The sequence below is a fragment of the Pipistrellus hanaki genome, assembly GCF_964339955.1.
Source record: "Pipistrellus hanaki genome assembly, contig: scaffold_39, whole genome shotgun sequence".
Lineage (NCBI taxonomy): Eukaryota > Metazoa > Chordata > Mammalia > Chiroptera > Vespertilionidae > Pipistrellus > Pipistrellus hanaki.
Window position 1 is genome coordinate 520156 of NW_028182294.1, and position 27439 is coordinate 547594.

At 70.9% G+C, this 27439-nt stretch overlaps 3 protein-coding genes across 10 annotated transcripts; 1 reads left to right on the plus strand and 2 right to left on the minus strand.

Moving 5' to 3' along the window:
- The first annotated feature begins 620 nt into the window (after window positions 1-620).
- On the plus strand, window positions 621-17139 carry PHRF1 (PHD and ring finger domains 1). 4 transcript variants are annotated; one of them, XM_084907054.1, is made up of 18 exons: window positions 621-763; window positions 3207-3302; window positions 3828-3929; window positions 5750-5958; window positions 7026-7109; window positions 7675-7790; window positions 7935-8035; window positions 8181-8356; window positions 8749-8878; window positions 10635-10762; window positions 11108-11298; window positions 11531-11650; window positions 12164-12318; window positions 13019-15505; window positions 15694-15848; window positions 15995-16255; window positions 16349-16477; window positions 16824-17139. In XM_084907054.1, the coding sequence occupies exons 2-18, from the start codon at window positions 3227-3229 to the stop codon at window positions 16953-16955; spliced, it is 4752 nt and encodes a 1583-aa protein (XP_084763180.1). In that variant the 5' UTR covers window positions 621-763; window positions 3207-3226; the 3' UTR covers window positions 16956-17139. The 4 variants fall into 4 exon arrangements, with proteins under 4 accessions (XP_084763180.1, XP_084763181.1, XP_084763182.1 ...); XM_084907055.1 differs by having other exon boundaries at window positions 11534-11650; XM_084907056.1 differs by having other exon boundaries at window positions 11117-11298.
- Window positions 17140-17450: 311 nt separating this feature from the next.
- Window positions 17451-20045, minus strand: IRF7 (interferon regulatory factor 7). Of its 2 annotated transcripts, XM_084907080.1 has the most exons (10): window positions 19893-20045; window positions 19663-19825; window positions 19367-19574; window positions 19058-19116; window positions 18786-18975; window positions 18599-18688; window positions 18038-18526; window positions 17842-17960; window positions 17615-17761; window positions 17451-17510 (listed from the first exon to the last, which is right to left on the minus strand). In XM_084907080.1, the coding sequence occupies exons 1-10, from the start codon at window positions 19910-19912 to the stop codon at window positions 17493-17495; spliced, it is 1503 nt and encodes a 500-aa protein (XP_084763206.1). In that variant the 5' UTR covers window positions 19913-20045; the 3' UTR covers window positions 17451-17492. The 2 variants fall into 2 exon arrangements, with proteins under 2 accessions (XP_084763206.1, XP_084763207.1); XM_084907081.1 differs by lacking the exons at window positions 17451-17510; window positions 18599-18688 and having other exon boundaries at window positions 17586-17761.
- Window positions 20046-21097: 1052 nt separating this feature from the next.
- On the minus strand, window positions 21098-27344 carry CDHR5 (cadherin related family member 5). 4 transcript variants are annotated; one of them, XM_084907059.1, is made up of 14 exons: window positions 27227-27344; window positions 26954-27129; window positions 26714-26764; window positions 25978-26070; window positions 25787-25888; window positions 25588-25698; window positions 25321-25491; window positions 24514-24604; window positions 24314-24411; window positions 24040-24240; window positions 23848-23961; window positions 23695-23779; window positions 22986-23102; window positions 21098-22032 (listed from the first exon to the last, which is right to left on the minus strand). In XM_084907059.1, the coding sequence occupies exons 1-14, from the start codon at window positions 27279-27281 to the stop codon at window positions 21158-21160; spliced, it is 2340 nt and encodes a 779-aa protein (XP_084763185.1). In that variant the 5' UTR covers window positions 27282-27344; the 3' UTR covers window positions 21098-21157. The 4 variants fall into 4 exon arrangements, with proteins under 4 accessions (XP_084763185.1, XP_084763186.1, XP_084763184.1 ...); XM_084907060.1 differs by having other exon boundaries at window positions 21098-21745; window positions 21842-22032; window positions 23848-24240; XM_084907058.1 differs by having other exon boundaries at window positions 23848-24240.
- Window positions 27345-27439: the final 95 nt, after the last annotated feature.

The following is a 27439-nucleotide window of genomic DNA, read 5'->3' on the forward strand; positions in this document are numbered from 1 at the left end:
CCAGCCCCGCAGCCGTCCACCCGGCCGGCCCTGTCCGCACGCGCAGCCCTCCGCCGAGGTCAAGTCCAGCCTCATCCCCTCGCTGCGCCCGGGGCCACCTGCTTATCGGCCACAGCGCGAGCCCGTTGGTCCCACAGCACGCGGGGCACAGGCACAGCGCCCGCAGCGCTGGTGTGCACCGGGCCGGGCCCGCGGCGGCGTGTCCTCGCCAGAGCCGCGCACCGAGGGCTCGTCCTGGCTCAGTCCGCGAGGGAACCGGGCGCGAAGCTGCGGGCCGCCGCGGCCGCTGGCGGGGGCGGGGCCTCCTGGCGGGGGCGGGGCTCTGGCGGGGGCGGGGCCCAGGTGAGCAGACGGCCGCTCCCATTCGCTCTGGGCGGCGGGCGCGGGTCGGACTGTACCATCTCCCAGTGGGGGGGCGGTCCGGGACGACCCAGCGGCGGGGACGCGGACACCCCAAGCTATCCCCGGACCCGGGCCTCGGGGCATGCGTCCTCAACCACACAGTGTTTCCAGCGCCCCGCGGCCCGCGACCGCGAGGAACGGCCTCCTTCTCCGCTTCAGGCCTCTCCTGCGCTCCCTTGTCTGTGGTTCCCGCCAACGGGCGGGGCGGGAGGGACCCGGAAGTCGGCTCGTGCCCTTCCGGGTCGAGGGGCGCGCGGCAGCGGCGGCGGCGGCTGCGGCGGCGGCGGCCGGGCCTAGTCGAGGCTCTCGGTCTGGTAGCGGCGAGCGCCCGGGAGCGGCCGGCAGGGCTCGAGGTTCCCGGGTACGTGCGGGGGCGGCGCCGGCCCCAGGGTCCCTGCCGCGTCCGGGCCGCGCGGTGGTTCCGGGCGCCGCGCGCTTTGTCTGCGGCCTGCCGGCCGGAGCGAGGCCTGCGTCCCGGGCGGGCGGCGGCGGGGAGGCCTCGCGCCGGGGCTGGGGCGCCCCGCGGCCTGCGGGCGGGTTTCCGGGGTGCCGCCTTCCTGCCCGGGCCGCGGGGAGCCCACCCGCCCCCGCCCCTTCCTGTGACTCCCCGCCCCCGCGACTCCCACCTGCCGTCCCGTTGGAGCGAGCCGTGACCCGCCGCCAACTCGTTTCCAGCTCCCGGCCCACGTCGCTGCGTCGGCCGCGCCTGCGTCGGGCAGGCCGGTGCGGCCAGGGGACGGTCTCGTCCTGAAGTCGTAGTTGGCGCCAGTCTTTCGGGAGGAGGTGGGATCGCCTTGAGCCCGGAGAGGTTGGGGAGCCCCCAGTGTCCCCCGCAGCTGGGAGTTCAGACTCTGCTGGTCTGTCCAGCAGCCGAAGGGGGACCTGCCCGGTGACCCACAGAACCTGAGGCTCGGGTGAGGTTTGACGTGGGGTTCAGCACGTCTCCCCTCTCTCTGGGCCTGCAGGAATGTTGAGTCGGGGCTGCTCCTTCTGGCCCGTTTCCTGCACCGGGCGAGCCCCTGTGTGGCCCCTCGGTGGCATCTTAGCTTTCTGGGGTTCAGGGCAGGTAGTTTCCCGGTCTCACAGCCGCTGAGGCAGCCGCTTAGTAAAGAACGGCCCACCACGCCCAGGCCTGGGCCCGTTCGGTCACCCCCCGCCGGAGGCTGTCCGTTCCCTGGCAATGGTCAGAACGGCAGGCGCGTGGGTCCCTGAATTTGAAGAGCGGGGAAATTCCCTGCTTTAACTCCTGCCCCCCTGTACCCCAGAGCTGGAGGCTGAGCAGGAGAACCACAGAATGCTGCCGGCACCCTGGAGGGCCAGGGGCTTCCCCGAAGAAATGGCCTCTGGCCGTGCTCTGGCCTGTGGGAGCCGGGCCGCTGTGGGGTCCCTGGCTGGGGTCTTCCTTGGTACTGGTGTAGGCACTGCTCCGGAAAGTTCTTTTGGAGGCTCCCCGGGTCCTTTCTCGGGGTGCAGCCAGCATGCACTGTTGTGTGATGATGCAGGCAGGGGTGTGCAGAGGCCTTTGGAGGGACAGCTAGGCCCTCCCTGAGGTCAGATGCCTTCCCTGGTGTTTCTGGCAAGCCCTGTGTGCCAAACCCATCATGGCCTCCTTGCCAGGGCCCCTGCCAGGCAGGCCCAGGTCTCGGCGCCCCAGGGGAGAAGCCAGGTGCTCTCCGCCGTGCTTTGCCTTAGTGGCTGTGAAGCATGGCCGCGGGTGAGGACCTGCCCTGCTCTGGGCTCTGCGCCCGCAGGTTAGTCCTGGCGCCTGTGGCCAGTGCGCACTCCTGATGGGCCGTGGCCCTGCCACCTTCGGGTCCATGGTCTTCAGCACAGGTCGTGGCCAGGACGTGGGCACAGGACGCAGGGTCCTGCCGCACTGCCGTGCACCAAGCACTTGGCGGGGCGGGGCTGGGTTTCTTAACGTGGGGCCACTCGTGGACTTACGGGCTGACAGGTCCACCAAACCCTCTGAGGTCGCTGGTCCCAGGAACCCACACCATTTGGCCGTTGGCAATTTCGCCACATTCAGCGCCTCGCTGCCGTCCTGGAGTCTGGAGCTTGGTGTGGGGAGTGGGCTGCTGTGTGAACTGGCCATGGCCCCACCGGGCTCGTCCCTGGGAGCTCTGTGTGGTGGTAGCCCCACCCGCCGCCTGCACACACACACACACACACCCCACCACCTGCGCCGCCTGCACCCGTCATGGCCGCCTCGTCCTCTGAGCACGAGGGCCTTTGGCTCCTGGCTGGGCACTCTGCGGCCCCCCTTGCTTGGTGCTTCTGCCTCCGGAGAAGGGCAGGGGGCTGCCGGGAGGAAGCGCACTCCTGCCTGAGTGGCTCCCTCAGAGAAGGAACCTCATTCGGGGACCAGCGCTGGAGGCTGTGGTGTGGGACGGAGAGTGTCTTGATGCACTCAGGCCCTCTGTCTGGGTCTGTGTTGTCCGGGCAGAGGGCTTGCAGAGAGGTCCCACAGGTGTCCCCCTCGGAGGTCAGGAGCCCGAGGGGGTGGACACGGTGGCTGAGGGGCGGAGCCTGGCTTCCATGGCCCCTGCTGCCCCCGGATGTTCTGGGTGAGCTAAAGCTCACGGTTGGGGGGGTCCGGAGCAGAGGCCGCTGGCAGCCCTTGGCTGAGCGGGACCTGCCTGGGGGTGCCCTGCTGCCGAGGGGTTTGTTGGAGGATCTGCCTGAGCGCGGCAGTGCCGAAGCTGCCTCCCTCGGACACAGCCGTTCTCGGCCGGCTCGGCCTCCGCGCCTCCTGTCCTGCAGGGGCCGCGTCCAAGGTTGATGGCTCTGGTCTCTTCCTTCAGGCCGAACCCCATGTCCCGCGATGGATGAGGACAGCCTGGATGAGCTGGTGGACCGCAGCCTGGGGTGCAGCGCTGCCCCCGAGGCCAGTGATGCGGGTGAGCCCCCCCCCCCCCCCCCCCCCGCCAGAGCCGAGGGCGGGCTCAAGGCCGGCACCTTCACCGGGACATGGCCTCCAGGAGAGCTGAGCGCCCCTCGGCTCAGTTGGAGCCTTATCCCTACGCCAAGGTTCCGTTCCATCTCCCTGGGATGTTTCCCTCCCCCAGTCCCTCTCTCTCTCCCCCCTCCCTCCCTCCCTCTTTAAAATGATTAGACAGAAAAGCCGAGTTCCCTTTTGGCCAGTGTCTGAAAGATGTCTGCAGGACTCTGTTTAAACTGCAGAAGTGGTACATTCTTTTGTCTTATTTTCATTTTTTAAATGTTTTAAAATAACCTTTATTGTTGAGTATTATTTCTAACGTGAGCAATGCAGATGGAATAGAGCAAAGGGGCTTTGCTTTTCCTACTCCTGTCCTTCCCAGCCCCACGTCCCACCCTGCCAGCAGCTGCGGCCCCCTCCCCCCACTGTGCCTGTGCCCCCTCCTGCCTCGGTGACTGCGGCTGTTTGTCCTGTCTTGGTCTAGAGGAAAGCAGTGACGGTGCCAGTGGGGGCTCCGAGGACACGGACAGTGAGCTCGGCGACGGCTCCGATGGCGAGGAGGAGGGGGACCCGGAGGATGGATCTGGTGAGCGCTGCCTCGGAGCGGCTGCGAGGGCGGCTGGTTCCAGACGGCCCCGGGGCCATTGCTGCTTGACCGCGCTGGCCGCTGAGGGGCAGTCCCCTGTGGGGTGTCCTCCATGCCCACGGGTGACGGCTCCCTTCGGTGTGACACTTCCTTTCGTTGGGTGACGCGATTTGCTAGGACCAGAGATTACAATGTGCAAGAGCACAGAGCAGCCCTAACCGGTGTGGCTCAGTGGATAGAAAGTTGATCTGCGGACGTAAGGGCCCCAGATTCGATTCCGGTCAAGGGCATGTACCTTTTTTGCAGGCACATCCCCGGTGAGGGGTGTGCAGGAGGCGGCTGATCAATGTTTCTGATTCTATCTAAAATACGGGAAAAAAAATAGGAAAATATTAAAAAACAAAGGAAAAAAGAGCACGGAGCAGCAGGAATGGCAGTTTCCAGGGAGACCACCTTCCGTGCCTCCTGCCAGAACGGAAGTGTAGTGCCCCCTCCAGACCCTGGGTCTCGGTGGACAGAGCACGCCCTGGCCCAGGCTTCTGACCAGGTCCTCGCTGCTAGGGGCTCCTGCCTGTGCTCACTCGTGTTTTTTTGTTTGTTTGTTTTTTTAAAAATATATTTTATTGATTTTTTACAGAGAAGAAGGGAGAGAGAGAGAGAGCTAGAAACATCGATGAGAAACATCGAATAGCAGCCTCTTGCACACCCCCTACCGGGGATGTGCCCGCAACCAATGTACATGCCCTTGCCCGGAATTGAACCCAGGACCTTTCAGTCCGCAGACCGATGCTCTACCACTGAGCCAAACCGGCTTCGGCTCGTTTTTTTTTTTTTTTTTAATACTTTTTATTGATATATATATATATATATATATATATATGTATATGTATATGTATATGTATTCCCCTCCACCCCCCGGGGGGTGGGGGAAAAAGAGAGAGAGGAAAAAAACCTATGTTTGGCAGCTGCTTCCTGCATTCCCCCGAGTGGGGATCGAGCTAGTCTCCCTACTGGGGCCTGTGCCCTGACCGGGAATCAAACTAGTGACCTCTTGGTGCGTGGGACGACGCCCTCCTCCAGGGTCACTGCTTGTTGGCAGAAGCCCGGTGCCGGGCAGGGCCGTGGTCCGGTTTCTGGCCGGCTGGTGGGCACTGTCATCGCTCCTGGCGGCATCCTCGGCCGCCCAGCAGGAGCGCTCAGACCTCTGCAGCCGGCCAGGGGAGCGGCGCTTGGCGGGCTCGCCTGAGGCAGTCGACCCGACCCGGGAACTGCTCTGCCAGGGCGGTAGCGTGGTGGGCACCGGTACTGCCACACGCAGAGGGTGACCCGGTGGGGTCCTGGGACCCGCGAGGCGGCCACCCCACTGCTCTGTCCTCTGTGCACTGGGTATTGTTCTAGAGGCGCTTGGGGAGGACAGAAAACTGACCACAGTGACTGTGCAACCGAGTGTCCCCTTACATCTCTGCCTCCGACCTGGGCGCCTCGTGGTCCGCCCAGAGGGAGTGGGCCCGAGGGCCGTGTTGTCGGAAGGCGGCGGGCGGCTCTTTCACACTTGCCACGAGGAGGGGGTGGGAGTGTGCGCCGTCCGGGGTGCTGGCCTGGGAGTTGGCCTCGTCATGCCCGGCCCGGAGGGTCTGACCGCTCGGGGCTGGAGCTGGGTGCTTGGCCGGTGCTGTGCTGCTCGGCGTCTCGGTCCACGGTGGTCGCTCACGTTGTCCCTTCTCTCTCTCTCTCTCTCTCTCTCTCTCTCTCTCTCTCTCTCTCCCTCTCCCTCTCTCTCTCCCTCTCTCTCTCTCTCTCTCTCCCCCTCGGTTCCGAAGAGTCCGAGGACGACGACAGTGACGATGACGGGGAGGCGCTGGTGGCGGCCGACCCGCAGGGGGAGCTGGTGGCCAATGGCGCAGGCGATTCTGACGACGACGCAGAGAGCTGCCCCATCTGCCTCAACACGTTCAGGGACCAGGCCGTGGGGACGCCGGAGGGCTGCGCCCACTACTTCTGCCTGGACTGCATCCTGGAGTGGGCCAAGGTGAGGGCGCTCCCGCCTCCTGTCGGAGGGCCCGCCCGTTCTGCGCGGAGGCCTCACCCGGAGGGCAGGGCGCGGTTCCCAGGGCCCCGCGCCCCACGGAGGAACGCCAAGCGAGAGCCGCTCCTCGGTGGCGCTTCGTCGTCGGTGATGGCTACGCCGGACGTGGTCCGGGAACGGGTGGGCCAGGGGACAAGTACCCGGTGGGCACAGCGGCGCCTCTGGGCAGAGGGGCTCCTGTGAGCGTGTGCGCGGCCGGGCAGCTCAGTACGCGGCCGGACAGCTCAGTGCCGGCGGCCTCCTCGCCCTCTGGGAGAGTGCACAGGGGAGGACCCAGTGAGGCTCCCGGACGGCCCGGGAGGGACTTACAAGTGGACGGTGAGCACAGGAGCCGGCGGGACACCGCTGTGCGCACCACAAGGCAACGGCCCTGCACAGCCCCTGGGGGCCCTCCGGGGAGGCGGAGCTGCTGGCCATGGGGTGGGCAGAGCCCAGTGCTGTGCCATGGCCTCCCACAGTGAGGGCCCTGGACCAGTGGAGCTGGAGGACCAGCTGCGTCCGGCAGACACGTCCGGGGGTGTGCGCAGCGGCTCTGCTTTCCCGCCGCAGAGAGCCAGCAGGGGGAGGCGCTGGCTGCCTGTGCGAGGCCGGGTGAGCCCAGACCCCAGCGGGCACGTGGAGGTTCACAGTGACAAGCACGTGCGCTGTATACGGTGCACCGGTAAAGGCGTTCTGTAGCGCTCACATGGGAGACGCTGTTGAGGCAAGATCGATCTCTGCAGCGTACCTGCTGCGGGGACGCTCTGCGCACTGAGGGAGCAGCCATGGAGCGTGGGCAGAGAAGGGGCTCCGGGGGTGTCACCTGTCCCCTGTGCTCCCTTCACGCCTGGGAGCGCCGTGAGCACACGCCCGGCTCCCTGCCGCCTCTTCCTCCAGGCGGCAGCTCCACGTGGAGACGGAGACGCGCCTGGCGGGGTGTGAGCATCTGTCGGGTGCGAGGGCGCCTGCTTGTTCGAGGGGCGTTAGTGCAGGTGACCCGCAGGGTCCTGATCCCGTTCCTGTTCTCACAGAATGCCAACTCCTGTCCCGTCGACCGGACTCTGTTTAAGTGCATTTGTATTCGAGCCCAATTTGGTGGAAAAGTCCTGAAGAAGGTGAGCGTCCACGCTGTGGAGCCCCCACCGTCGTGTCCGTGGCGCGGTCTCTGTCTGGCGGGAAAGCACGCATTCGCATTGTCTTCCTGAGCTGATGCGGACTGGCCCCCGCTGTGTGGGACCCCACCAGGTTGCCATTCGCGGCTGTGGGGAGGGTGCTGGGGGAGGCAGGGGCGTGTCCACAGCATCGCGCGGACCGGGCTTGAATGACGGCAGCTAGGTTCCCTCGTCTCCGTGACCCTTTCCGAGCGGGAGCGGCAGTGCCTGCTGCCGGAGGCTGCTTTCCTGTCCTCCCAGTGCCCGGGGGCTGGGGGCTCCCCGTGCCGGCTCTGCGGTGGGCCCCCGTGGCACCGCTTGGTTTTCGGTTGAATCGCTTTTTCTTCTTGATAAACGACCTTGAAATGGTCTCCAAACACAGACCCCCGTGTGCGTGTGAGTCCCGAGCCTCTGGTGGGCCTGGGGCCACGGAGACGCCTCCGGAAGCCGAGGGAGCGGCTCCGGCCGACCAAGCAGCGTGGGGCGGGTGGGCGCCGAGTGCCCGTGAGCAGCAGCCCTTCGCCTCCAGGTGCCGGTGGAGAGCGCCCGGGCCGGAGAGGAGGAAGAGGACCCCACCTTCTGCGAGGTGTGCGGCCGCAGCGACCGCGAGGACCGCCTGCTGCTCTGCGACGGCTGCGATGCCGGGTGAGGGCTCCCTGCCAGGCCCGGCCGCCGGCGGGACCGCCGACTCCCGGGCGGACGCCAGCACCTCGGGCGCCTCGGCACCTGCTCCGTGGCGCCCGGCGCGGCGTGCGGCAGGGCCGCGTCTGACGGCCCTTCACCCCGTAGGTACCACATGGAGTGCTTGGACCCCCCTCTCCAGGAGGTGCCCGTGGACGAGTGGTTCTGTCCGGGATGTGCCAGCCCCGGAGCTGCCGGCCGTCCTGCAGGTAGTGCCGCCGCCTCAGCGGCCACGTGGCCGGAGCGGGTGGTCCGGCCCGGCCAGCCGGGGGGCTTGGGGGGGAGCGGGGCCCGGCTTCGGTGCTGCCAGTCCGGGCGGCTGCACCAGCGGCCCAGCATCTCCGTTCTTCCCAGACGTGGACCCCGTGTCCGAGGAGGAGGTCTCTCTGCTCTTGGTCGACGTGGTACCCACCGCCAGCCGGCTGCGGCCTCGTGAGGGGCGGACCCGGGCCATCGCCAGGACGCGGCAGAGTGAGCGTGTCCGAGCCACTGTGAACCGGAACCGCATGTCCACTGCCAGGAGTATCCAGGTGGGTGCTCTCCCCGGGGTGGGCACCGCCGGCCTCAGGGCAGGCTGCCCTGCAGTTGTGCCCTCCTGTGGGAGCATTGCTGGGCGGGGAGTGGTGCTCTCAGCACACGCCGCTGCCACCACAGCTCCCGGGGGGCCGCCTGCAGTCCATCCGGCCCCCGTATCCTGGGGGGTGGCTCCTGCTCCGTGGGCGCCTGAGCCTGCCTGCCCTCCTCCCCCACCTCCCCCTGAGCCTGCTTCCTGGGAGCCTGCCCTCCCCAGGCCGGTCCCCCTGGTCCCGGTTGGTGGGAAGCACCCACTGTCTGGAATCGAGAGGGTGATGCCAGCTGGTGGGGTGGCCCAGGCTGTGCGTGTCCCCACGTGGCCTGTGCCCACCAACCCCCCTGCGTGCAGCACGTTCCCAGGTACCTGGTGTCTTCCCTGCTTGATGAGACCATCGAAGCCGTTGCCTCTGGTCTGAGCACAGCCGTGTATCAGCGCCCCACGACGCCGCGGGCCCCCGCCAAGCGGAGGAGGAAAGCAAGTAAGCCAGGGCGGGGCTGGTTTGTCTGCGCCCAAGTTCCCGGGAGCCGCAGTCCGCACGGGGGTGTCAGAGCTTCGGGCCAGGGCACTGGGCCGTGCGGGGCTCACCCGCACCAGCCGCACAGTCAGGGTCTCCTCCCCCTCGGTGCATGGCTGGACAGACGGTGCCCTTCCCACCGGGGGCACCGTGGCAGCCACGGCTCTGGGCCGGTCTGGCATGTGCTGCCTCTCTGTGGCCCCTGGGCAGCTGGGAGCGGTCCTCGGTCACACTGGTTCTCGAGTTAGAATTCAGCATCGCGGCTCTCACTTCTTGTGTCGCACGTGCGTGTCTTTTCTGATGCCGTGAGCCCGGTTACACTCCTGACGTGTGTCTCACGGAGGGCAGGCTCTGAGTGGGCGCTCCGGGGCTGCCCTCATCCCGTGAGCGTCCGCTGGGACGGGGCGTCCCCTGGGGGAGGTGGCAGGAGGCTGTGTGTGGTCACACCTCGTTTGCTGTATCCGCTTGAGCGCTGGTTTGTTCGTTTGCTAAAGGAGTTCTGGCGGGGGTAGGTCAGGCTGCACTGTCGGGCTGCAGAACGGGGCCCAGAGCCCGCTCCGTCCTCCCCGCTCAGCCCGGCCCCCTCGTCCGCACCCAGCCCGGCCCCCTCGTCCGCACCCAGCCCGGCCCCCTCGTCCACACTCAGCCCGGCCCCCTCGTCCGCACTCAGCCCGGCCCCCTCGTCCGCACTCAGCCCGGCCCCCTCGTCCGCACCCAGCCCGGCCCCCTCGTCCGCACTCAGCCCGCTCTGTCCTCCCCGCTCAGCCCGGCCCCCTCGTCCGCACCCAGCCCGGCCCCCTCGTCCGCACTCAGCCCGCTCTGTCCTCCCCGCTCAGCCCGGCCCCCTCGTCCGCACCCAGCACGTGCGCCGGTCCTCGCAGCGCCCTCTCCGTGAGCGTGGCCGTGCGCCGGGAACGGAGGGCATGGCGGTGCCGGAGAGTGAGAGGTGCCCACTCGAGCAGCGTCCGGCGGGGTTCCGGCGTGTCACAAAGGCCGTGGTTCTAGAGCGCAGGCTGTGCGGGCCCGCGGCCGGGCAGGGCTGCTGGTGTGCGGGCGTCTGCCGTGTGGACGTTCTGGTCAGCACTGCCTGCGCGTGTGGCCGTCCCTGGCCGTGCTCGGGCTGGTTCCGTGGGCCCGCGGGGGCGGGGGGAGGTGTCAGAGCTCCGGGCCAGGGCACTGGGGCCGTGCGGGGGCTCAGCACACCAGCCGCACAGCTTCAGGGTCTCCCCGCCGGGCTGGGCCTCTGCGCAGACCTCAGCCGCCGGGCTCACTCCGGGGTCAGCCCCATTGTGAGCTCACGGGCCCTGCGTGCGGGTGGTGAGAGCGTGCGCCGGGGGTCGGTCCCGCTGCCTTCCTGGCTCCCTGGCTGCCCGCCGAGGCTCCTCCCACTGAGCAGCCCTGGCAGCACCGAGCGCGGGCTCACGGGTGGGGTCTGTGAAGTGGGCGGTGCTCTCTGGTCTCCGTCAGCCCCCGGCGTGCGGAGCCAGGTCCTCGCTGGGCTCTCCGTCGGCTTGTTCCTCCGGATGGCACTCGGAGGCTGGCGGCGGTTCTCCCGGCCAGGGCTCCTGTGCACGGCGCCCGCCCGGTGGGCAGGGGCCTCTGCACTGCAGTCCGTGTTCCCTCTGAAGACCCAAGCGCGAGCGGGCGGTTCCCTGCTGAGCCTCAGCGGCCACCCTCGGGGACGCCGTGGGCCCTGAGCACAGACTGGGTGTCTCTGCAGGACGGCGGAGGACAGCGCAGGGCAGGAAGAAGGCCCCGCCTGGCCCGGCCGCGAGGGGCAGGAGCTCGGGTACGAGGCCCAGGAGGCGCCAGGGCCGCGGGAAGAAGAGGAAAGGACAGAAGCTGAAGGTAGGGGCCCGGCCCTCAAGGAGCGTGTGGTGTCCCGGACGGCCTTCCGGCGGAGCCACGCGGCGGGCGGGCGGGCACGTCCCGCAGCACCGAGGGCAGCCGGCGGGCGTCCTGCGGCTGTGGCAGCCCCGGGGCCTGGGCCTGAGGGGCAGGAGGCTCCCGGGCCCGCGGGGCAGGCTGTCTCGTCCTGGCCGAGGCCCCGGTCCACACACACGGCCGGGACCTGCAGGGGCCTGTGGGTGTGGGGGTGGGCCTGCTGCTCTGGTCTGGCGTGGACTCGGCCGCCGCTGTTGCCAGCTCGCACCAGATCCACCCGTCTCACGTGGGCGGTTCTTTCCCTCCGAGGCCGCTCAGAGCGAAGTCACAGCTCGTGGGCGCATCGCACGGACACTGGGCCTCCGGAGGCCCACCCACGGGGCCTGCATCCCATCCGTGTGCCGGCCTGCGGACCCCTCCCTGGGGCTGATGCGCGCGGACATCGGCGCTGCCTCTCTCTCCGTCTTTGGAGACCCCTATGAGCTGGACCCTTTCGACAGGTGACTGGGGGCGGTGCCGCGGCACCTCTGCGAGTGAGGAGCAAGCTGCCCCCTCCCTTCCGCCCTCCCTCCCAGGGGACTGGGTGCCCCCTGTGGGGGCAGGTGGAGCCTCAGCGGCCACTGCTAAAGGAGGGAGGAGACTCCCGCTCAGGCCGCCTGCTGGGCACGGGGCCGGGCTGGGGGCCGTGGGCCTCCGGCCTGGGTCACCGTCCCCTCGCTGGTGTCCTTCCAGCAGTGAAGAGCCGTCTGCCAGCCCCGCCTCCCCCCTGAGCGCCAAGAGGAGGGTCCTGTCCCGCTCAGCACTGCGGTCTCACCAGCCCGTGGCCCGGCCGGTCTCCATGGGGCTCTCCAGGTGGGTCTGAGGGCGGCAGCAGACTCCCTCGGCTTCCTGTTGGGGAGCGAGGGCACGAGGCCCCGGGGCAGGCCCATCAGCGGGGTGCTGGGTGGGGCCAGGCTGCTGGGCTGGACCTGTTCTAACCGGGACCCTTTGGGGGGAAGAAGCACCCTGACTCAGTGGTCGGCAAACTCATCAGTCAGCAGAGCCAAATATCCACAGTACAACGACTGACATTTCTTTTGAGAGCCGAAAACCGACTTCTGCGCATGGGCCACGACGTTTCAATCGCACTGTACGTGCGCTCCCACACTCAAGGGACAAAGAGCCGCATGTGGCTCCGAGCCGCAGTTTGCTGACCATTGCCCCAACCAAACGCCACAATAGCAGAGCTGCTCGCTGGCCTGAATGCCCCACTGATTTCCTCCCGGCCCCCGCTTGCAGGGGAGCGGCCGGGAGGGTCTCCCTCCTGGGGGCCGGCGGGCCGGGCCGGGCCGGGGGAGCGATGGCAGGGCCTGGTCTGACCTGCAGGAGGAGCATTCCCGCCGCGGCGCCCGAGCCGGACGTGGACGAGGCCCCTGTCCCCGACCTGCTGGGGAGCATCCTGTCGGGCCAGAGCCTCCTCCTGATGGACAGCGCGGACATCACCATCCACCGCGACGGCTCGCTCAGCGCCAAGCGGGCAGGTGAGGCGCCTCCCGGGACCGGAGCCGCGCGGCCGGTGCGTGGAGGTGGGCGCGTTCCCACGGGGCAGACGCCACGGGGCTCCGCCCGTCTGCCTCTGCTCTGAGCAGCCTCACGCGCAGGCCGCCCCGGGGCCTGTGTTCTCCGCCCGGGAGCCTGCGCGGGGCCTCCCGCTGACTGGGTCTAGCTTGGTGGTGGGGTCCAGCATGGGGACTGGGCAGCCAGTGATGGCAGTGCTGCGGAGGCGGGCAGCCCTCTGTCCTACCTCCTGCCACCGCTGTCGCTGGCTTGGGCACGTCATGGTCTCACAGCAAGCCTCCAGCTGCCCAGGGTGCCCAGTGGTCCCTACGCCCCCCCAGGGCTGCCCCCACACAGGGCTGCCACCCCCCCACACACACACACACAGGGCTTCCTCCCCCCCCCCCAGGGCTTCCTCCCCCCATACACACACACACACAGGACTTTCCCCCCCCCCCCCCACACACACACACAGGGCTTACACACACACACACACACACACACACACACACAGGGCTGCCCCCCCCCCCCCCCCACACACACACACACACAGGGCTGCCCCACCAGCGACACGGAGGAGGAACTGGTGATGCACACGAGAAAGCCACGTGGTGACGCTAAGCGAGTCGTGGGGCTTCGGAAAGGAGGGGGGCACCTGAGGGCCGTTTCCTTTTTGTCTTTTAGCCCCTGTTTCTTCCCAGCGGCACTCAGTTGGTCTGTCCCGAGGGGGAGAAGGCCCTGGGCCCCGGGACGGCCCCCAGCCCCCAGCACCGAGCTCAGGGCGCCCGGGAAGCCTGGGCCCGGGCAGTCAAGGCAGGTCCGCCCCGTCCGACGTCCCTGTGGTCACGTCGGGCTCCGAGAGACTGGACGCCTCAGCGACCCCTAGGCCAGGCCAGGCCCAGAGCTCGTGCAGCGTGAGCATTTCTGGCGTCAGACGGCGGGAGGGCCCACACCTCAGAGGCGACAGTGAGGGGGCCGGGGCTCCGGGATTCACATCTAGGATCTCAGGCGGCGGCCCTGACGTGCCGGCCACCTGTGCGGTGCCGGGCCAGGCCCCGCGGCCAGCGCCGCGGAGAGCGGACATCTCCCAGCTCCCCCGGATACCAAAGATGCGGAGGGACGGCGGCGGCGGATGGGCAGACACGGCCCCTGCCCCCGCCCCCCCCGGCGGGCAGCGAGGGGAGCTCCCCAGCGCCTGCATCAGCCGGCTCACAGGCAGGGAGGGCCCGGGGCAGCCTGGCCTCGGGGCCCGGGCGGAGGGCTCACCCCGCGGCAGGGGCCCCCAGGAGCCCAGCGTGCACTCGGGGGGCAGCGCTCAGACCCCTGCCCCGCTGGGACCCTCGAGGGGGAAGGGCGGCAGTTCGACCTTCGAGAGCTTCCGGATCAACATCCCTGGGAACGCGGCGCACTCCGGCAGGCTCTCCAGCCCCGGCTTCTGCAACACGTTCCGGCCCGTGGACAGCAAGGCACAGAGGAAGGAGAGCCCCGCCCCCCTCTGCTCCCTCCGGAAGACCAAGCAGCTCAAGAGCGAGATCTACGACCCCTTCAACCCCACGGGCTCCGACTCCAGCTCCGCCGGCAGCAGCCCCGAGCGCCTGGGCCCCGGCCTCCTGCCCTCGGAGATCACCCGCACCATCTCCATCGGCAGCCCCCGCGTCCCGCCCTCGCAGACCGTGCGCTGCGTCACCTCCTACACCGTGAAGGCGGTCTTCGGGGAGCCCGAGGCCGCCCAGGGGCCTTCCAGCCCGCTCCGGCTGCGGGGCTCGGAGCCCGCCGGGGGCCTGGACTCACCGGAGCCCTGGGGGGACGAGGACCGGCCGCCGCGCACCGCCTTCTTCGGGTCTGAGGCGCGGAGGGTGACCTGCGTGCCTGTGGAGGAGCCGGCCACGCCGCCGGCCACCCACCGCATCGTGGAGCTGCGGTCCCCGAGCCCGTCCCGCTCCCCCTCCACGTCCAGCTCCCGCGGCAGAGAGACAGACCCGCAGGAGCCGGCCGCCGCCCCGGGGCCCGCGCCCGCCTGCGCCCGCTCCGGGGACCGGAGCTCCCGGTCGCTGTCACCGCTGGGGGGTGAGGACCAGGCCAGGAGACCCCCCAAGGCCCGGGCTCGGAGGTCCTCCAGCGACCGCTCCAGCAGCCACGAGCGGGCCAAGCGGAGGAAGGCCAAGGACAGGAGCCGGGAGAGGAGGAGGGAGTCCCGGAGCCGGGGCCGGCGGCGCTCCGGCAGCCCCGGGAGCTCCGAGCACGCGCACCGCCCGAGCAGCAGGAGGCGGCGGCGGTCGGGGTCCAGGTCTCAGGGCAGGGGGTGCTCTCCCCCCAGCAGCCTGGAGAGGGCCCGGCGGCCCCGCCGTCCCAGGGAGAGGAGCCACGAGCGGCCCCGAGACAGGAGGGGCTCCCGGGAGAGGCGGCGGCACCAGTCCTGGTCTCCCAGCCCGGAGCACCGGTCCCGGGAGCACCGGCGGCCTCGCTCCCGGGAGAAGCGGTCCCGGCCCCGCTCCCGCTCCCGCTCCCGCTCCCCCGGGAGGAGGCTGCCCGCGACCGAGGCTTCCCCCGTGGCCCCTCCCCAGGAGGAGCCGGGGCCGGGCAGGGAGAGCGCCGTGGCCGTGGGGCTGCAGGCCGCGGCAGGAGCAGACTTGTGGCCGGAAGGGGCTGAGGCCGAACAGGCGCCCCCTGCCGCAGCGGTGCCGGCGGAAGGTGCCCCCGAGGACCTGGACTACGCGGACTCAGTGGAGGCGGGGCACGTCTTCGATGACTTCACCAGCGAAGGCCTCACGCAGCTCGACGACATGAGCTCGCCGCCCTCCCCGGAGAGCTCGGACTCCTCCTCGCCCGAGCGCCAGGTCCTCCCGGCGCCCCCGGGCCCCCCGGCCCGCCCGCAGCCCGACCGCAGCCTGGCTGCCATCAGGAGGGAGGTGTCGCTGATCCACAGCGAGGACGCCGAGCAGCCCCCGCCCTGGACCAAGGGCCCCCAGGAGAAGGCCCCGTGCCAGCAGGACCCGGCCCAGGCCGCGGGGCCAGGCGCCCCGGGAGGCCCGGCCGGGGGCGCGGCGCAGCTGGGGAAGGAGGAGAGCCCCTGCCCGACCCCCGCGCTTCGGGCGAAAGCCCCCGTGAAGAGGGTCACCTGGAACCTGCAGGAGGCGGCCGGCGGCGCTCCGGCCGAGGACAGGGCCCTGCGTGAGTAGGGGCTTGGCGGCACGCACGGGCGGGCTGGGGCAGTGGGGGCACGTGGGATCACTGGTAGGAGGTGGCTGCAGCCAGCTGTGTCCTTGTTGCTGGGTGCTTCTCTGGAGCTTTCCAGCCAGGAAGTAGCCCTCCGTCCTGGGTGGCCACGGAACACCCACCTCCCCTATGTTGGCCCTCAGGGACCCCACTTCACAGGCCCCAGCAGCCCCAGGAAGAGGCCTGGGAGCCCGGAGACGGGGGCCTTGTGGTGGACTTGCAGCAGGCACCCTGCCCCGAGCCCCCTCCTGCTTACACGCTTCCAGAGCCCGGCTTTCCCCCTGCGGACCCTGCTCAGGTGGGTGCCGGGCTGCGGGGAGGGCGGTGACCTTGCACGTGGGCACTGACCTCGGCTCTGCCCCTCTGGCCAAGGTCTGTCCTTCAGGAGAGGGGTGAGGGTGCTGCCCGCATCGAAGCTCTGCTCAGCCGACTGTTCTCACCCAGGTTTATGGCTCCAGCCTGCCTCCCGCCCTGGCTCTGCCCTCCAGTGTTCCGCCCTACGCTCCGGTCAGCCAGCCCACGGTGCAGTTCATCCTGCAGGGCAGCCTCCCCCTGGCGGGCTGCGGGGTGGCCCCCAGCCTGGCGCCCGTGCCCACCGTCCTGACCACAGCCTCCGAGCCGGCTGGCCACGCAACCGCCACCAACAACTCGGAGGAGAGGACAGCCACTCCCCGGCCAGCCCCAGAGAAAGCCAAAAACGAGGAGGTGAGACCCCCACTCCGTCCTCCAGCACACGCGGAGCGCCTGCCCCCAGGCCCCGGGGCCGGGCCGGCACTCACCCCCCGCCCCCTCCCCCAGTACCTGAAGAAGCTGCACACGCAGGAGCGGGCGGTGGAGGAGGTGAAGCTGGCCATCAAGCCCTTCTACCAGAAGCGCGAGGTCACCAAGGAGGAGTACAAGGACATCCTCCGCAAGGCCGTGCAGAAGGTGGGCGCGAGCCGCCTCTGGGCTCGGCGCGGGGGCCTGGGAGGGTGCGGTGCTGGGGCAGCGGCGCCTCTGGGCTCGGCGCGGGGGCCTGGGAGGGTGCGGTGCTGGGGCAGCGGCGCCTCTGGGCTCGGCGCGGGGGCCTGGGAGGGTGCGGTGCTGGGGCAGCGGCCTTGCTTGCTGAAGAGGCTCAGTCAGAGAGCGACACCCTGCGGGCTCCGGCCATCATGGTGGGACTCAGTGGCCCTGGGCGGTGGGTACAGCGGGCCCCCAGGGCCAGTCATGGCAGCTACTGAACCTGTCTGGGTGTGCAAGGACCTCTGGGTAATTGTGCCTCCCCCTCCCCCAGATCTGCCACAGCAAGAGCGGGGAGATCAACCCGGTGAAGGTGGGCAACCTGGTGAAGGCCTACGTGGACAAGTACAGGCACATGCGCAAGCACCGCAGGCCCGAGGCCGGGGAGCCCGCCGCCGAGGGCTGAGTCCGCCCAGGCCCCGCGTGCTGGGAGCGGCCGCGGCAGAGAGCTCTGGGGACCCCAGCCGTCCAGGTTCCGGAGATCACTTGTGGTCTGTGCCCGCCCCGTGCGGTTTAAACTGGACGTTACGTGTACATTGTAGATACACCTCCTTGTGTTCTAATTTATCAGAAATGATTCTCTTTAGAAACTTCTCGTCGACTCAGTACTTGAAAATGGGGACCTTGGATGGGAGGGGGCTGCCCGTCTCTTGTTTAGGGAACCCCCACTTCGCTGGTAACGTAATACAGTCATGGCAGCGGGGCAGGCGTGGGGGCCGCGATGGGCCTTGGACACAGCTCGGGGCGGCTACTGGCCGTGGAGGAAGCCCAGGTGCCAGGTCCCAGCCCGTGGCAGGAGCAGCGCCCGGTGCCCAGGGAGCTTCGTGTCCCACGTAATGTCTCCGAAGAGTGTGCGTGCGAGGGACCACCCCTCCCTGACCCGGCCACACACAACACCAGCTCCGGCTCGTAGTGCCTTTATTGGTCAGGGCGGCCTTGGGGCCTAGGCTGGCTGCTCCACCTCCATGAAGTGCTCCAGGTAGTGCTCCAGTTCCTCATACAGGCTGTTGAAGCTGGACAGGCAGAGGCCCAGGCTGCCGCTGGGGCCTAGGCTGGCTGCTCCACCTCCATGAAGTGCTCCAGGTAGTGCTCCAGTTCCTCATACAGGCTGTTGAAGCTGGACAGGCAGAGGCCCAGGCTGCCGCTGTCCAGGGAGGACACGCCCTCCCTCTGCACCCTCTCCAGGTACGCCTGGCACAGCCACGGCTCCAGCTGCAGGGAGGGTGCCGTCAGCCAGGTCGGGGCTGGGGCAGGGGCAGGGGCAGCCTCCCCGCGGGGGACCGTGCCCTCACCTTCACCAGCACCAGGTTCCGCTCCTTGGGCCTCCCGGCCGACAGGTCCTGCCCGAAGCCCAGGTAGATGGTGTAGTGCGGCGAGTCCTTGCGCTCGCGAGCCCGGAATTGCGCCAGCTCTGCAGGACGGAGCCTGTGAGTGCGGGCCCGGGGCGAGGGCGGGACGGACTTTGGTCCCAGGGCCAGCGCCACTGACCTCGGAAGAAGGTGCCAAAGTCGAATATGCAGGTGTCGCAGTTCCTCTCCAGCAGGCACGCGGGGGTGGAGGGGCGGTCGGAGCCCAGGGGGCTGCCCACCTCCCAGTAGACCTTACACTTGCCCAGGCGCTGGGCCCACAGCCCCGTCCCCCGGAGCTGGAGCCGCAGGCCGGGCGCCACGTGCTGGAGCAGCTTCTCCGTGTAGCGGAGCTGCTTCTGGTCGGCGAGCTGGGCGGGGCAGGGGAAGGCCACCGGCTGGGGCTCCGGGGCCTGCGCGGCACAGCCGGGGGGCCCGTACAGGAGCACGCAGCTGGGGCGCCCCACGGTCTCCTGCAGCACCGTGCGGCCCTTGTACATGATGGTCACGAGCAGGGGTCCCAGGCTGGGCTCTGCCTGCGGGCCGAGCTGTGGCCAGGGGGGGCCCACCAGTGGGGTGCAGGGCTCCGCCTCAGGTGGGGGCTGCCAGATCCCAGGGGCTGGACCTACGTCTGGGGGGAAAGGCCTGAGCTGGCACCTGCCCCTCCAGCCTCTCCCTCTCCCACTCATCCCCTGGTCCTCACCTGTCTCCGGGCCCAGGGGCAGTGGCCTGGGGCTGGGGGCCGGCTCCGCAGCCCACAGGAGCTCCAGCTCCCCGGCTGGCGGCTCTGGGCCTGCGGGCGGCAGAGGCAGCTGTAGGAGCTCACGGGCGGCACCCTCCCTGTCGGACCGCCCTCCCCTGGCGCCACCCCACATCCGGCAGCCCCTCACCACGGGCCTCGGGAAGGGGCTCCAGCAGGTACTCCCGGTGGCTCTGCTTCAGGGGTTCCAGCGGGAGGGCCCCGGCGCAGGCTGCCAGGCTCACCAGAGGGCTGGGGGCGCCGGGCACGGGTCTCCAACTGGCTGGTCCAGGCCCAGGACTCTCACTGGCACCTGCCAGGCATGGCCCAGGGAGCGCCCCCTGCAGGGGAAGATGGTGGCGTAGCAGCCTACAGCCCAGGAGGCGGCACACCCCACCGGGTGCCAGGACAGAGCAGCCTTACCCTGGTGGGTGGGGCATCTTCATAAGCCTTGTGGTCCCCCTGGCCAATGCCTGGACTTCCTGAGGGAGAGTTGGGGGGGGGGGGGCAGCACTGGGACCTGAGACACGAAGCTGGTCCATGCCCCCCTTCCCTAGTCTCAATAGCACCCCCTTCCCCCCCCCCCTGCTCCCGGGCCCCCTCCAACCTGGCACCATCCTCTCCCAGACCAACTTCTAAAACCGCAGATCTGACCTCCGTGGCTGCCCCGGGACAGAACAGAGTCCCAGCACCCCCCACACGAGCCCACCCTCCGCAGCTTCCCACGCCCACCTCCGCACCCCTCCTCGGAGCTGAGTGTGAACACTTTGTGCGGGTCGGTGGGGTCGGCCGAGTTGTCTTGCAGCATCACGAAGCGCTTGGTGCTGCGCAGGGCACAGCGGAAGTTGGTTTTCCAGCACGCCAGCAGCTGGCCGTCGGGGGCCGGCAGGTCGCCTGCGCCTCTGCTGGGCGGCCACCTGCCGCGCGCCAGGGCCCAGGCCTGGGGAGGGAGGCGGAGGGTGTGGGCGGGCGCCGGAGGCCGGCCAGCCCTCCGCCCCGCCGCCGCGGGTCCGGCCGCCGCGTCCCACCTTGAAGATGCCGGCGTCGGCCTCGCCCAGGTCCTTGCGCGCAAAGTGCTTCCAGGGCACGCGGAAGCGCGTGCGGGCCGCGTCCAGCCAGCGCAGCCCCTCGTAGCGGCCGCTGCCCACCTCGCCCAGCAGCCACTCGGCGAACAGCACGCGCGGCGCCCCCCTGTGGGCGGAGCGGGTCAGGGCGCGGCTGGGCGCGGGGCGGCGCCGGGAGGCGGGCGGGCTCTCACCTCTCGGGGTCCGCGGCCATGGCGCTGCGGGGTCCGCGGTCCGGGCGGCGCGCGGTGTCCCCGCAGGAGGGCTGCTCGGGGGGCGGAACCCGGCCGGTGGCCCAGGTGTGGCCAGGTGCGCGGTCACGGGCGGCGGGGCCGGGCCACGCCGGGCGGAGGCGGTCACGGGCGGCGGGGCCGGGCCACGCCGGGCGGAGGCGGTCACGGGCGGCGGGGCCGGGCCACGCCGGGCGGAGGAGCGGTCACGGGCGGCGGGGCCGGGCCACGCCGGGCGGAGGCGGTCACGGGCGGCGGGGCCGGGCCACGCCGGGCGGAGGCGGTCACGGGCGGCGGGGCCGGGCCACGCCGGGCGGAGGAGCGGGGCACGGGCACGGGCGATGAGGACAGGTGTGGCGGCGCGCACACCGGGGTCACGGTGTTGAGCCAGCGCCCGGGCCCGGGGGGCGCAGGCTGGACCCTGCGGAGACCGGGAGCCGCCGCTGGAGGGCCCGGCGCCGCCGGGAAAGCGAAACCGCGAAGCCCGGCCGCCGGGAAACGAAACCTAACCGCCCGCCGCCGCCGCCCCGCCCGCCCGCCCGCGGCCCCGCCGCCGCCCCCGCCGGGAGCTGCCCCCCGGCCCCGCACGGAGGGACCCTCAGACCTGGAACCGGAGCCGCCGGGACGGAAATTTCGTCTCAACGGGGCGCCGGGGGCCCGCGCTCTTATGCCGGGCGCCGGGGGCGGGGCGGGGCGGGGGCGGGGCGCGTCACGTGCTGGGCCGGTCCGCGGGCGGAGGGCGGTGTGTCCGCGCCGAGCCGCGGGGGTTGCGGAGGGCGGCAGGGGTCCCCTCCCCGCCATCTCCCCGCCGGCCCGGCCCCTGCTCCCGGCTCCTGCCCCGCGGGCGGCGCCCCAACCCGGACTGCCCAGCCCGACCCACCGCGGGGCCCAGGCGGTGCCCCCGAACGTCCCGGCTCTGCCCTCCGAGGCCCTGGGGGGGCTCCTGAGCCTCCCGCGGGCCGAGGGGAGAGGGCCCAGGGCAGGCGCCCTCCTCCGCCTGATTGCCCGCCAGGGGCCCGGACCTGGGGCGCCCCGAGCTGCGGGAGGAACGCCCCGCGCCCGCCCCAGTCCCCGCTCCTGCCCCGCCCGGCGCCCCGCCCCCGCCCCCCACACCGCCCCCGCGTGCCAACCGGGCGCACCACGGACACGCCGCCGGGTTGGAGGTGACGCTTTATTCCGGGCGCGGGGGGCGGTGTGGGGCGCGGGGGGCGGTGTGGGGGGACGGGGGTCTACATGTGGGTGGAGTCGATGCCCGGCGCGTCGGCGCGGGGCCCCCAGCCCGGTGTTGCGTCGGCGCCCTCGTCGCCGCTGCCTTCGCCGCCGGAGTCGCTGCCGGAGTCGCCGCCGAAGTCGCCGCCGGAGTCGCCGGCGCCGTCCGCGTCCAGGACCGGCGCGTTGAGCACCACCACGTCGGCGTCCGCCCCGTCGCTCCCGCCGAACCACACGGCCTTGTAGCCGCCCTCCGGCCGCCGCTCCTTGGTCAGGATGGACCTCACGCCCGCCGAGGCCTCGGGGGCCTGGGCGGGGGCCTGGCCGGGGCGCGGGGAGCGGGGCACGGGCGGCACGGGCGGCGCGGGCGGCGGGGACGGGGGCGGAGAGGGCACCGCGGGCGCGGGCGGGACCTCGGCTGGGGCGCCGCTGGGGCCGGGGTCGGGGCTGGGGCCGGGGCTGGGGCCCTGGTCGGGGCTGGGGCCGGGGCCGAGGCCCTGGTCGGGGCTGGGGCCGGGGTCGGGGCCGGGGCTCGGGGCCGGAGACCAGCTGGGCTCGTCGTTGTCCGAGAGGAAGGCCTTGTTGTCGAAGCCGTAGGGCTGGGGCTCCTGGGGAGCAGGCGGGAGCCGAGGCATCAGCGGGGACCCCGGGCCTGGACCAGACCCCGCCCCCAGGGCCCCGCTATCCCGCCCCGGCCTGCTCACCAGGGCTTTGCGGCCGCAGCACCGGAGCCGGGCCCCGTAGTGTTTGTGCACCAGGATGGCCAGGGTCAGGAGCGCCAGGACCAGCAGCGTGCCCAGCACCCCGCCCAGGGCCCCCATCTCCGCCGCCGAGAAGCGCCGGTCCTCCCCGCGGCCACCGTCCCCAGCGCCACCGCCGCCAGCCCCGGCCGAGCCTGCAGACCACACCACACCCCTCCGTCAGTGCAGCCCAGCACTTCGCTACCAGCTACCAGCGGCGGCTCAGAACCCTGGGCCAGGCCAGGCTGGCGCCCCGCCCCCCAGCTCCCCCGCCCCCAGCTCCCCCGCCCCCCAGCTCCCCCGCCCCCAGCTCCCCCGCCCCCCAGCTCCCCCGCCCCCAGCTCCCCCGCCCCCAGCTCCCCCCGCCCCCCAGCTCCCCCGCCCCCCAGCTCCCCCGCCCCCAGCTCCCCCGCCCCCCCAGCTCCCCCGCCCCCCAGCTCCCCCGCCCCCAGCTCCCCCGCCCCCAGCTCCCCCGCCCCCCAGCTCCCCCGACCCCAGCTCCACCGCCCCCCAGCTCCCCCGCCCCCCAGCTCCCCCGCCCCCAGCTCCCCCGCCCCCCAGCTCCCCCGCCCCCAGCTCCCCCCGCCCCCCAGCTCCCCCGCCCCCAGCTCCCCCGCCCCCCAGCTCCCCCGCCCCCCAGCTCCCCCGCCCCCAGCTCCCCCGCCCCCAGCTCCCCCGCCCCCCAGCTCCCCCGCCCCCCAGCTCCCCCGACCCCAGCTCCACCGCCCCCCAGCTCCACCGCCCCCCAGCTCCCCAGCTCCCCGCCCCCCAGCTCCCCTGCCCCAGGAGCTGTGTTCCCAGGCTGCTGAAGGGAGGAAGGGGGGTCCAGGTGGGAGACAAGGACAGTGCTGGGCCAGTGGGGTGGGTGGCTGGGGGACTGTGGCTGCAACGTGTCCCAAATTGGTTACTGGCCTGCCCCCCCCTCCCCCACACCCCCCACGCCCTCCCCTTTGAGTTTCAGTCTGCATGGCCCTGCTGGTCCCCCCTGGGGCGGGCGGGGCAGGCCCTGTGGTGTCCCGTCTTCCCGTCAGGGAACAGGGTGACTCCAGGGCCGGGGGTGCCAAGGAGGGTGAGGGTTCTGCTGGGCCCTGGGCACGGTGGGAGGTACCTGGCGTGGAGGTCGGTGGTGAGCCCGCGCCAGATGAGGCTGATGCGGGGGAGGTGCTGGTTCCCACACTCGAGGGGCCCCCAGGCGTGGACAAGGCAGGTGGCTTCAGAGTTGTGCCTGCGGGGGGGTGCGGGCCCGAGCTCGCCCCAGAGCTGGTCGTGGGGGGTTTCTGAGAGGTGGAGCTGCTCGAAGGGGGGTGCGGGGTGCTGCCCCCAGAACTGGTCATAGGGGGTTTCTGAGAGGTGGAGCTGCTCGAAGGGGGGTGCGGGGTAATCCCCCCAGAGCTGGTCGTGGGGGGCTTCTGAGAGGTGGAGCTGCTAGAAGTGGGGTGCAGGGTGCTCCCCCCAGAGCTGGTCGTGGGGGGTTTCTGAGGAGTGGAGCTGCTCGAAGGGGGGTGCGGGGTAATCCCCCCAGAGCTGGTTGTGGGGGGTTTCTGAGAAGGAGTGGAGCTGCTCGAAGGGGGGTGCAGGGTCGTGGGGGGTTTCTGAGAAGGAGTGGAGCTGCTCGAAGGGGGATGCGGGGTGCTCCCCCCAGAGCTGGTCGTGGGGGGCCTGGGGGCCTCCGAAGTGGAGCTGCTTGAGGGCCGGGCCGTTGTTCCAGTCTCGGGGGGTGTTGGGGGGCCTGGGGGCCGGGAACACAGCTCCACTCGCCTCTGTCCCCAGCATGCCCGAGGCAGACCCCGCCCCGAGGCCCCCAGGCTGGCACCCACCTGTGGGGGGCGGCACCTGCTCCGAGACCCGGATCTCCAGGGCGGTGGTGGCCGTGCCCCCTGTCACCGTGTTGTTGGCCTGCACCTGGGGAGGGAAGGGGTTCGTCCCTCCTGGTCCCCTGGGACCCCGCCCGCAGGGGCGCCGCTCCTCACCTCTGCATAGAAGACGCCGGCCTGCAGCAGCGGGGCGGCCGCCCGCACCAGCTCCCCGTCCATCCGGAAGTCCGAGTTGTTGGTGATGCGGTAAGTGATGGCCGAGTTGAGGTCCTGGACATGGTCCCAGTGAGCCCTGGGCCCAGGCTGCCCCGGGGCCCCCCCCACCCCCAGAGCCGGAGGGGCACCTACCGGGAACTCGGGGTCCTGGGCCTGGATCCTCAGCGGCTGGGAGGGGTCGGCGGCATCGCGGACGGCCACGCCCGCCCCGGAGCCCAGGGCCGCGGCGCCCCAGTACAGGCTCTGGGGGAACCGCGGCGAGCTCCCGGCCGCGGCCCGGGCCTCCACCGTGACCTGGGCCACCGCGTACCGGGCCCCGTCCGCCTGCTCACCCTGCGGGAGGCCGCGGTGACCGAGGGTCCCTGCAGAGCAAGCCCACGCCCTGGGGACCCGGCCGGGCACCCACCTTGACCAGCAAACGGAAGGTCTTGGGGCTGGGGACGCTCCGGGCCATGGTGAGGTTGCCCGAGTCGGCGTTGATGACAAACGTGCCGTCCTCGTTTCCTGGGGGGGTGGGGGGGGGGGAGGGTTAGGCCAGCTCCTGCAGAGGCCTGCCTCCAGGGTCCCCGCGGGCTCTGCCCGGGGGGCGGGGCCTGGCTCGCTCACCCTGCAGGATGCTGTAGACGATGGGCTGGTCGATGCCGCGGTCCCCGTCCACAGCGTAGATGGGCCCGGGTCGCAGGATGAGCGGGGCTGGCTGTGCCGCGGAGGGGAGGGGCGGGCAGGGAGGGAGCCGTGGGCTGGGTGCCGGCTCGGGCGGGCCCCTCCCACTCCCCTCAGCACCTGGGACACTCCGCGCCCCGGCCTGCCCTCGCAGGGTGACCCCTGGCACCCTTACGGGCCCATTAATGAGTCATTTCGCCCCAAGACATGGGATTGGCCTGAGCAATGGGTGTCTCAGAAGGTGGCACCCCTGGGGACGGGCAACTTGAGGGGAGTCTGGACTCCCTCCCGGGCCTCTGTGCACCCCTCGGGGCAGGAGCAGGGACAGGCAGCCCCATAGGGCCCAGCAGGCCCCCCGGCCCCACGTTGGGTCTGGCTCTGCCTGGGACAGCCGGGCCTGTCCGCCTCGTCCTCATTTCAGAGGCCTTTGGGTGGGGCAGGTTTACAAAGCGATGCTCATGCTGTTTAAAAATCACGACTCGCCAAAACCGGTTTGCCTCAATGGATAGAGCATCGGCTTGGGGACTGAAAGGTCCCAGGTTCAATTCCAGTCAAGGGCATGTACCTTGGTTGCGAGCACATCCCCAGTAGGGGGTGTGCAAGAGGCAGCTGGTGGATAACTCTCTCTCATCGATGTTTCTAACTATCTCTCTCCCTTCCTCTCTGTACAAAAATCAATAAAATATATATTTTTTAAAAATCACGACTCAATTTGGCCCCAGGGCACACACACCCCCCCCCGCCCTGTACCAGTTTGTGGCTGGTGGGGATGGCGCCCCGGTACTGGGGCTCCACGCAGATGTTCCCGTCTGAGTAGAGGCAGGGCAGGAACCAGGGCGGCCTCCGGTCCACCGGCTGCACCTCCAGGACCAGGGTGGCCGTGGCACTGTGGCTGGGCTCCGCGTTCTCCTTCGGCGTGTCCTGTGGCCCGAGCCCCACGGTGAGCCTGGAGCCGGGCGGGGGCGGGGGGGCGGGGGCCGGGAGGAGCCCCGGCAGGGACCCGGCAGGGCCGCTCACCCGCACGCGCAGCAGGAGGGTCATGCTCTGGCTCCTGTCGAAGTCCAGGGCCCGGTCCAGCCGCAGGGCAGGGGAGTTGGTGCCCAGCAGGGAGAAGACGCTCCCGGCTCCCTGAGGGGGGCGCAGCTGAGACCCGGGAGGCTGTGGGGGGCAGGCGCCCCGGAGGGAGAGGGCTGGGGAGGGAGGGGGGGGCGCTGACCGGTGTCACCTCCTGGAGGACGTAGAACAGGACGTCGTTCTGGTCCCGGTCTCTGGCCGCCAGCTCCTCCTGGGGGATGACGATGCTGCCCACTTTGGTGTCCTGGGGACAGAGGGTTGGTCTGGCCACGCCTTCGACCCCCGGGACCCACCCCAGGCCAGGTCCCCACTGCCGTGACCCCCCTCGCTCACCTCGGGCACCTCCTGCCGTTTGACCTCGAAGGGGAACACCGGAGGGTTGTCGTTGACATCCCGCACGGCCACAAACACGTTCAGCTGGGACACCTGGGGGCAGGGGGCGGTCAGCGCCCCCGAGGGCGTGCAGGTGTCTCAGGACAGCTCTGCCGGGCAGGGCCCAGACCCCCCAACTTGTGAGAACCTGGGGAGAAATAACGAGGGGGAGGGGGCACAGCCAGCCAAATCCCGGAGGACAGGGCGGGCGATTGTTCTAGCGGCACCAGAGCAGAGCGGGGGCCGGCTTGGAGGGGGCCTCAACAGCTCCCCCGGCTCCCTGCCGGCCCTGGCCGAGAGGCGCCCCGAGGCCCCGGCAGCCAGTGTCTCTGGCCTTAGGTACCAGAGGAGACCCCGAGTTCTGCACGGTGGGCGCTGGGAGATGGGGGAGCGGGGGCGGGGCAGCTGGCAGCTGAGCTGCAGGAGCGTGTGCTCCCTGGCCGTCCCCACCGGGTCTGCGTGTTTGGCATTTCCCTCCACTGGAGGGTCAGGAGCTGAGGGCGTGGGGCGAGGGGCTGGGCAGGCGGGGTTTGCCAGTCTGCAGCTCAGGGGCAGTCTGGCTGGAGGAAGTGTGGGCGTTGCCAGCACAGGTGACGCTTGACAACAGGTCGCTGGGTGAGGTCCCTGGAGAGGCCCCGAGCGGCGGGGGAGGGGGGGGGAGGGGGCCTGCTGGTGTCCCAGGGGAGGGGGCACTCACCACAGTGTCCCCTCTCCGGCACTGCAGGTTTGCCAGCAGCATCGTCGTGTTCTGTGGGCGGAGGTGTGTCAGGAGCCCCTGCCCAGGGCCCCGCAGCTCCGACCCCAAGCCCCATCCTCAGGGAGAGCACACAGCCCGGGGGCCAGGCAGCTTGTCCCCCGAGGGCCCCGGTCCCCTGCCCGCCCGCAGGGGCCAGCCCCTGGCTGTGGGCAGAGCCCTCCCCGGGGCCGTGGGGCGCACCTCGTAGTCGGGCTCCACGTTGAGAAACAGCTGGTTCTCCTCGATGAGAAAGGCGTCGGGGGTGGACTGAGGCCCGAGGGTCACCTGCTGGCCTTCAGGGACCTGGATGTCCACCAGGGGCCCATTGGGCTTCGTGTTCTCCTCGATTTCGAAGTAGGTCTGGTTCACGGAGCAGCCTGGGAAGTGGGAGCCGGAGGGTCAGGGCCTTCCCGCCGCCGCCGCCCGCCCGCCGCCCGCCCGGTCCCCACCCAGCCCGCCGGCCGCCAAGCCCACCCTGAGCCCCGGCCGCGGCCAGGAGCAGAGGCAGCAGCAGGGCCCAAGCCCCCATCTCGGGCGGCGGCGGGTCGGATCAGAGCCCGGCGTCCAGGGCCTCCGAGCTGTGCCGGTGCCGAGCCGGTGCAGTCTCTGCCGGCGACCTTCGCCCCTGCGGGCACCGCCCCGCTTTATGGCCTTCCCGGACCGGCCTCCACCAAGGGGGCTCCCGCC

Bases quoted from the DNA above. Each gene is read 5' to 3' on its own strand.
- PHRF1 (XM_084907054.1), top strand. From the start codon at position 3,227: ATGGATGAGGACAGCCTGGATGAGCTGGTGGACCGCAGCCTGGGGTGC. The intron at 8,357-8,748 runs GTGGGTGCTCTC...CCCTGCGTGCAG, and splicing joins CCACTGCCAGGAGTATCCAG to CACGTTCCCAGGTACCTGGT. The intron at 15,849-15,994 runs GTGGGTGCCGGG...GTTCTCACCCAG, and splicing joins CCCCTGCGGACCCTGCTCAG to GTTTATGGCTCCAGCCTGCC.
- IRF7 (XM_084907080.1), bottom strand. From the start codon at position 19,912: ATGGCCGCGGACCCCGAGAG. The intron at 19,826-19,892 runs GTGAGAGCCCGC...CTCCGCCCACAG, and splicing joins ATGGCCGCGGACCCCGAGAG to GGGGGCGCCGCGCGTGCTGT. The intron at 18,976-19,057 runs GTAAGGCTGCTC...CTTCCCCTGCAG, and splicing joins AAGATGCCCCACCCACCAGG to GGGGCGCTCCCTGGGCCATG.
- CDHR5 (XM_084907058.1), bottom strand. From the start codon at position 27,281: ATGGGGGCTTGGGCCCTGCTGCTGCCTCTGCTCCTGGCCGCGGCCGGG. The intron at 26,765-26,953 runs GTGCGCCCCACG...CTCCGCCCACAG, and splicing joins ACGTGGAGCCCGACTACGAG to AACACGACGATGCTGCTGGC. The intron at 25,889-25,977 runs GTGAGCGAGGGG...CTCTGTCCCCAG, and splicing joins AACGGCAGGAGGTGCCCGAG to GACACCAAAGTGGGCAGCAT.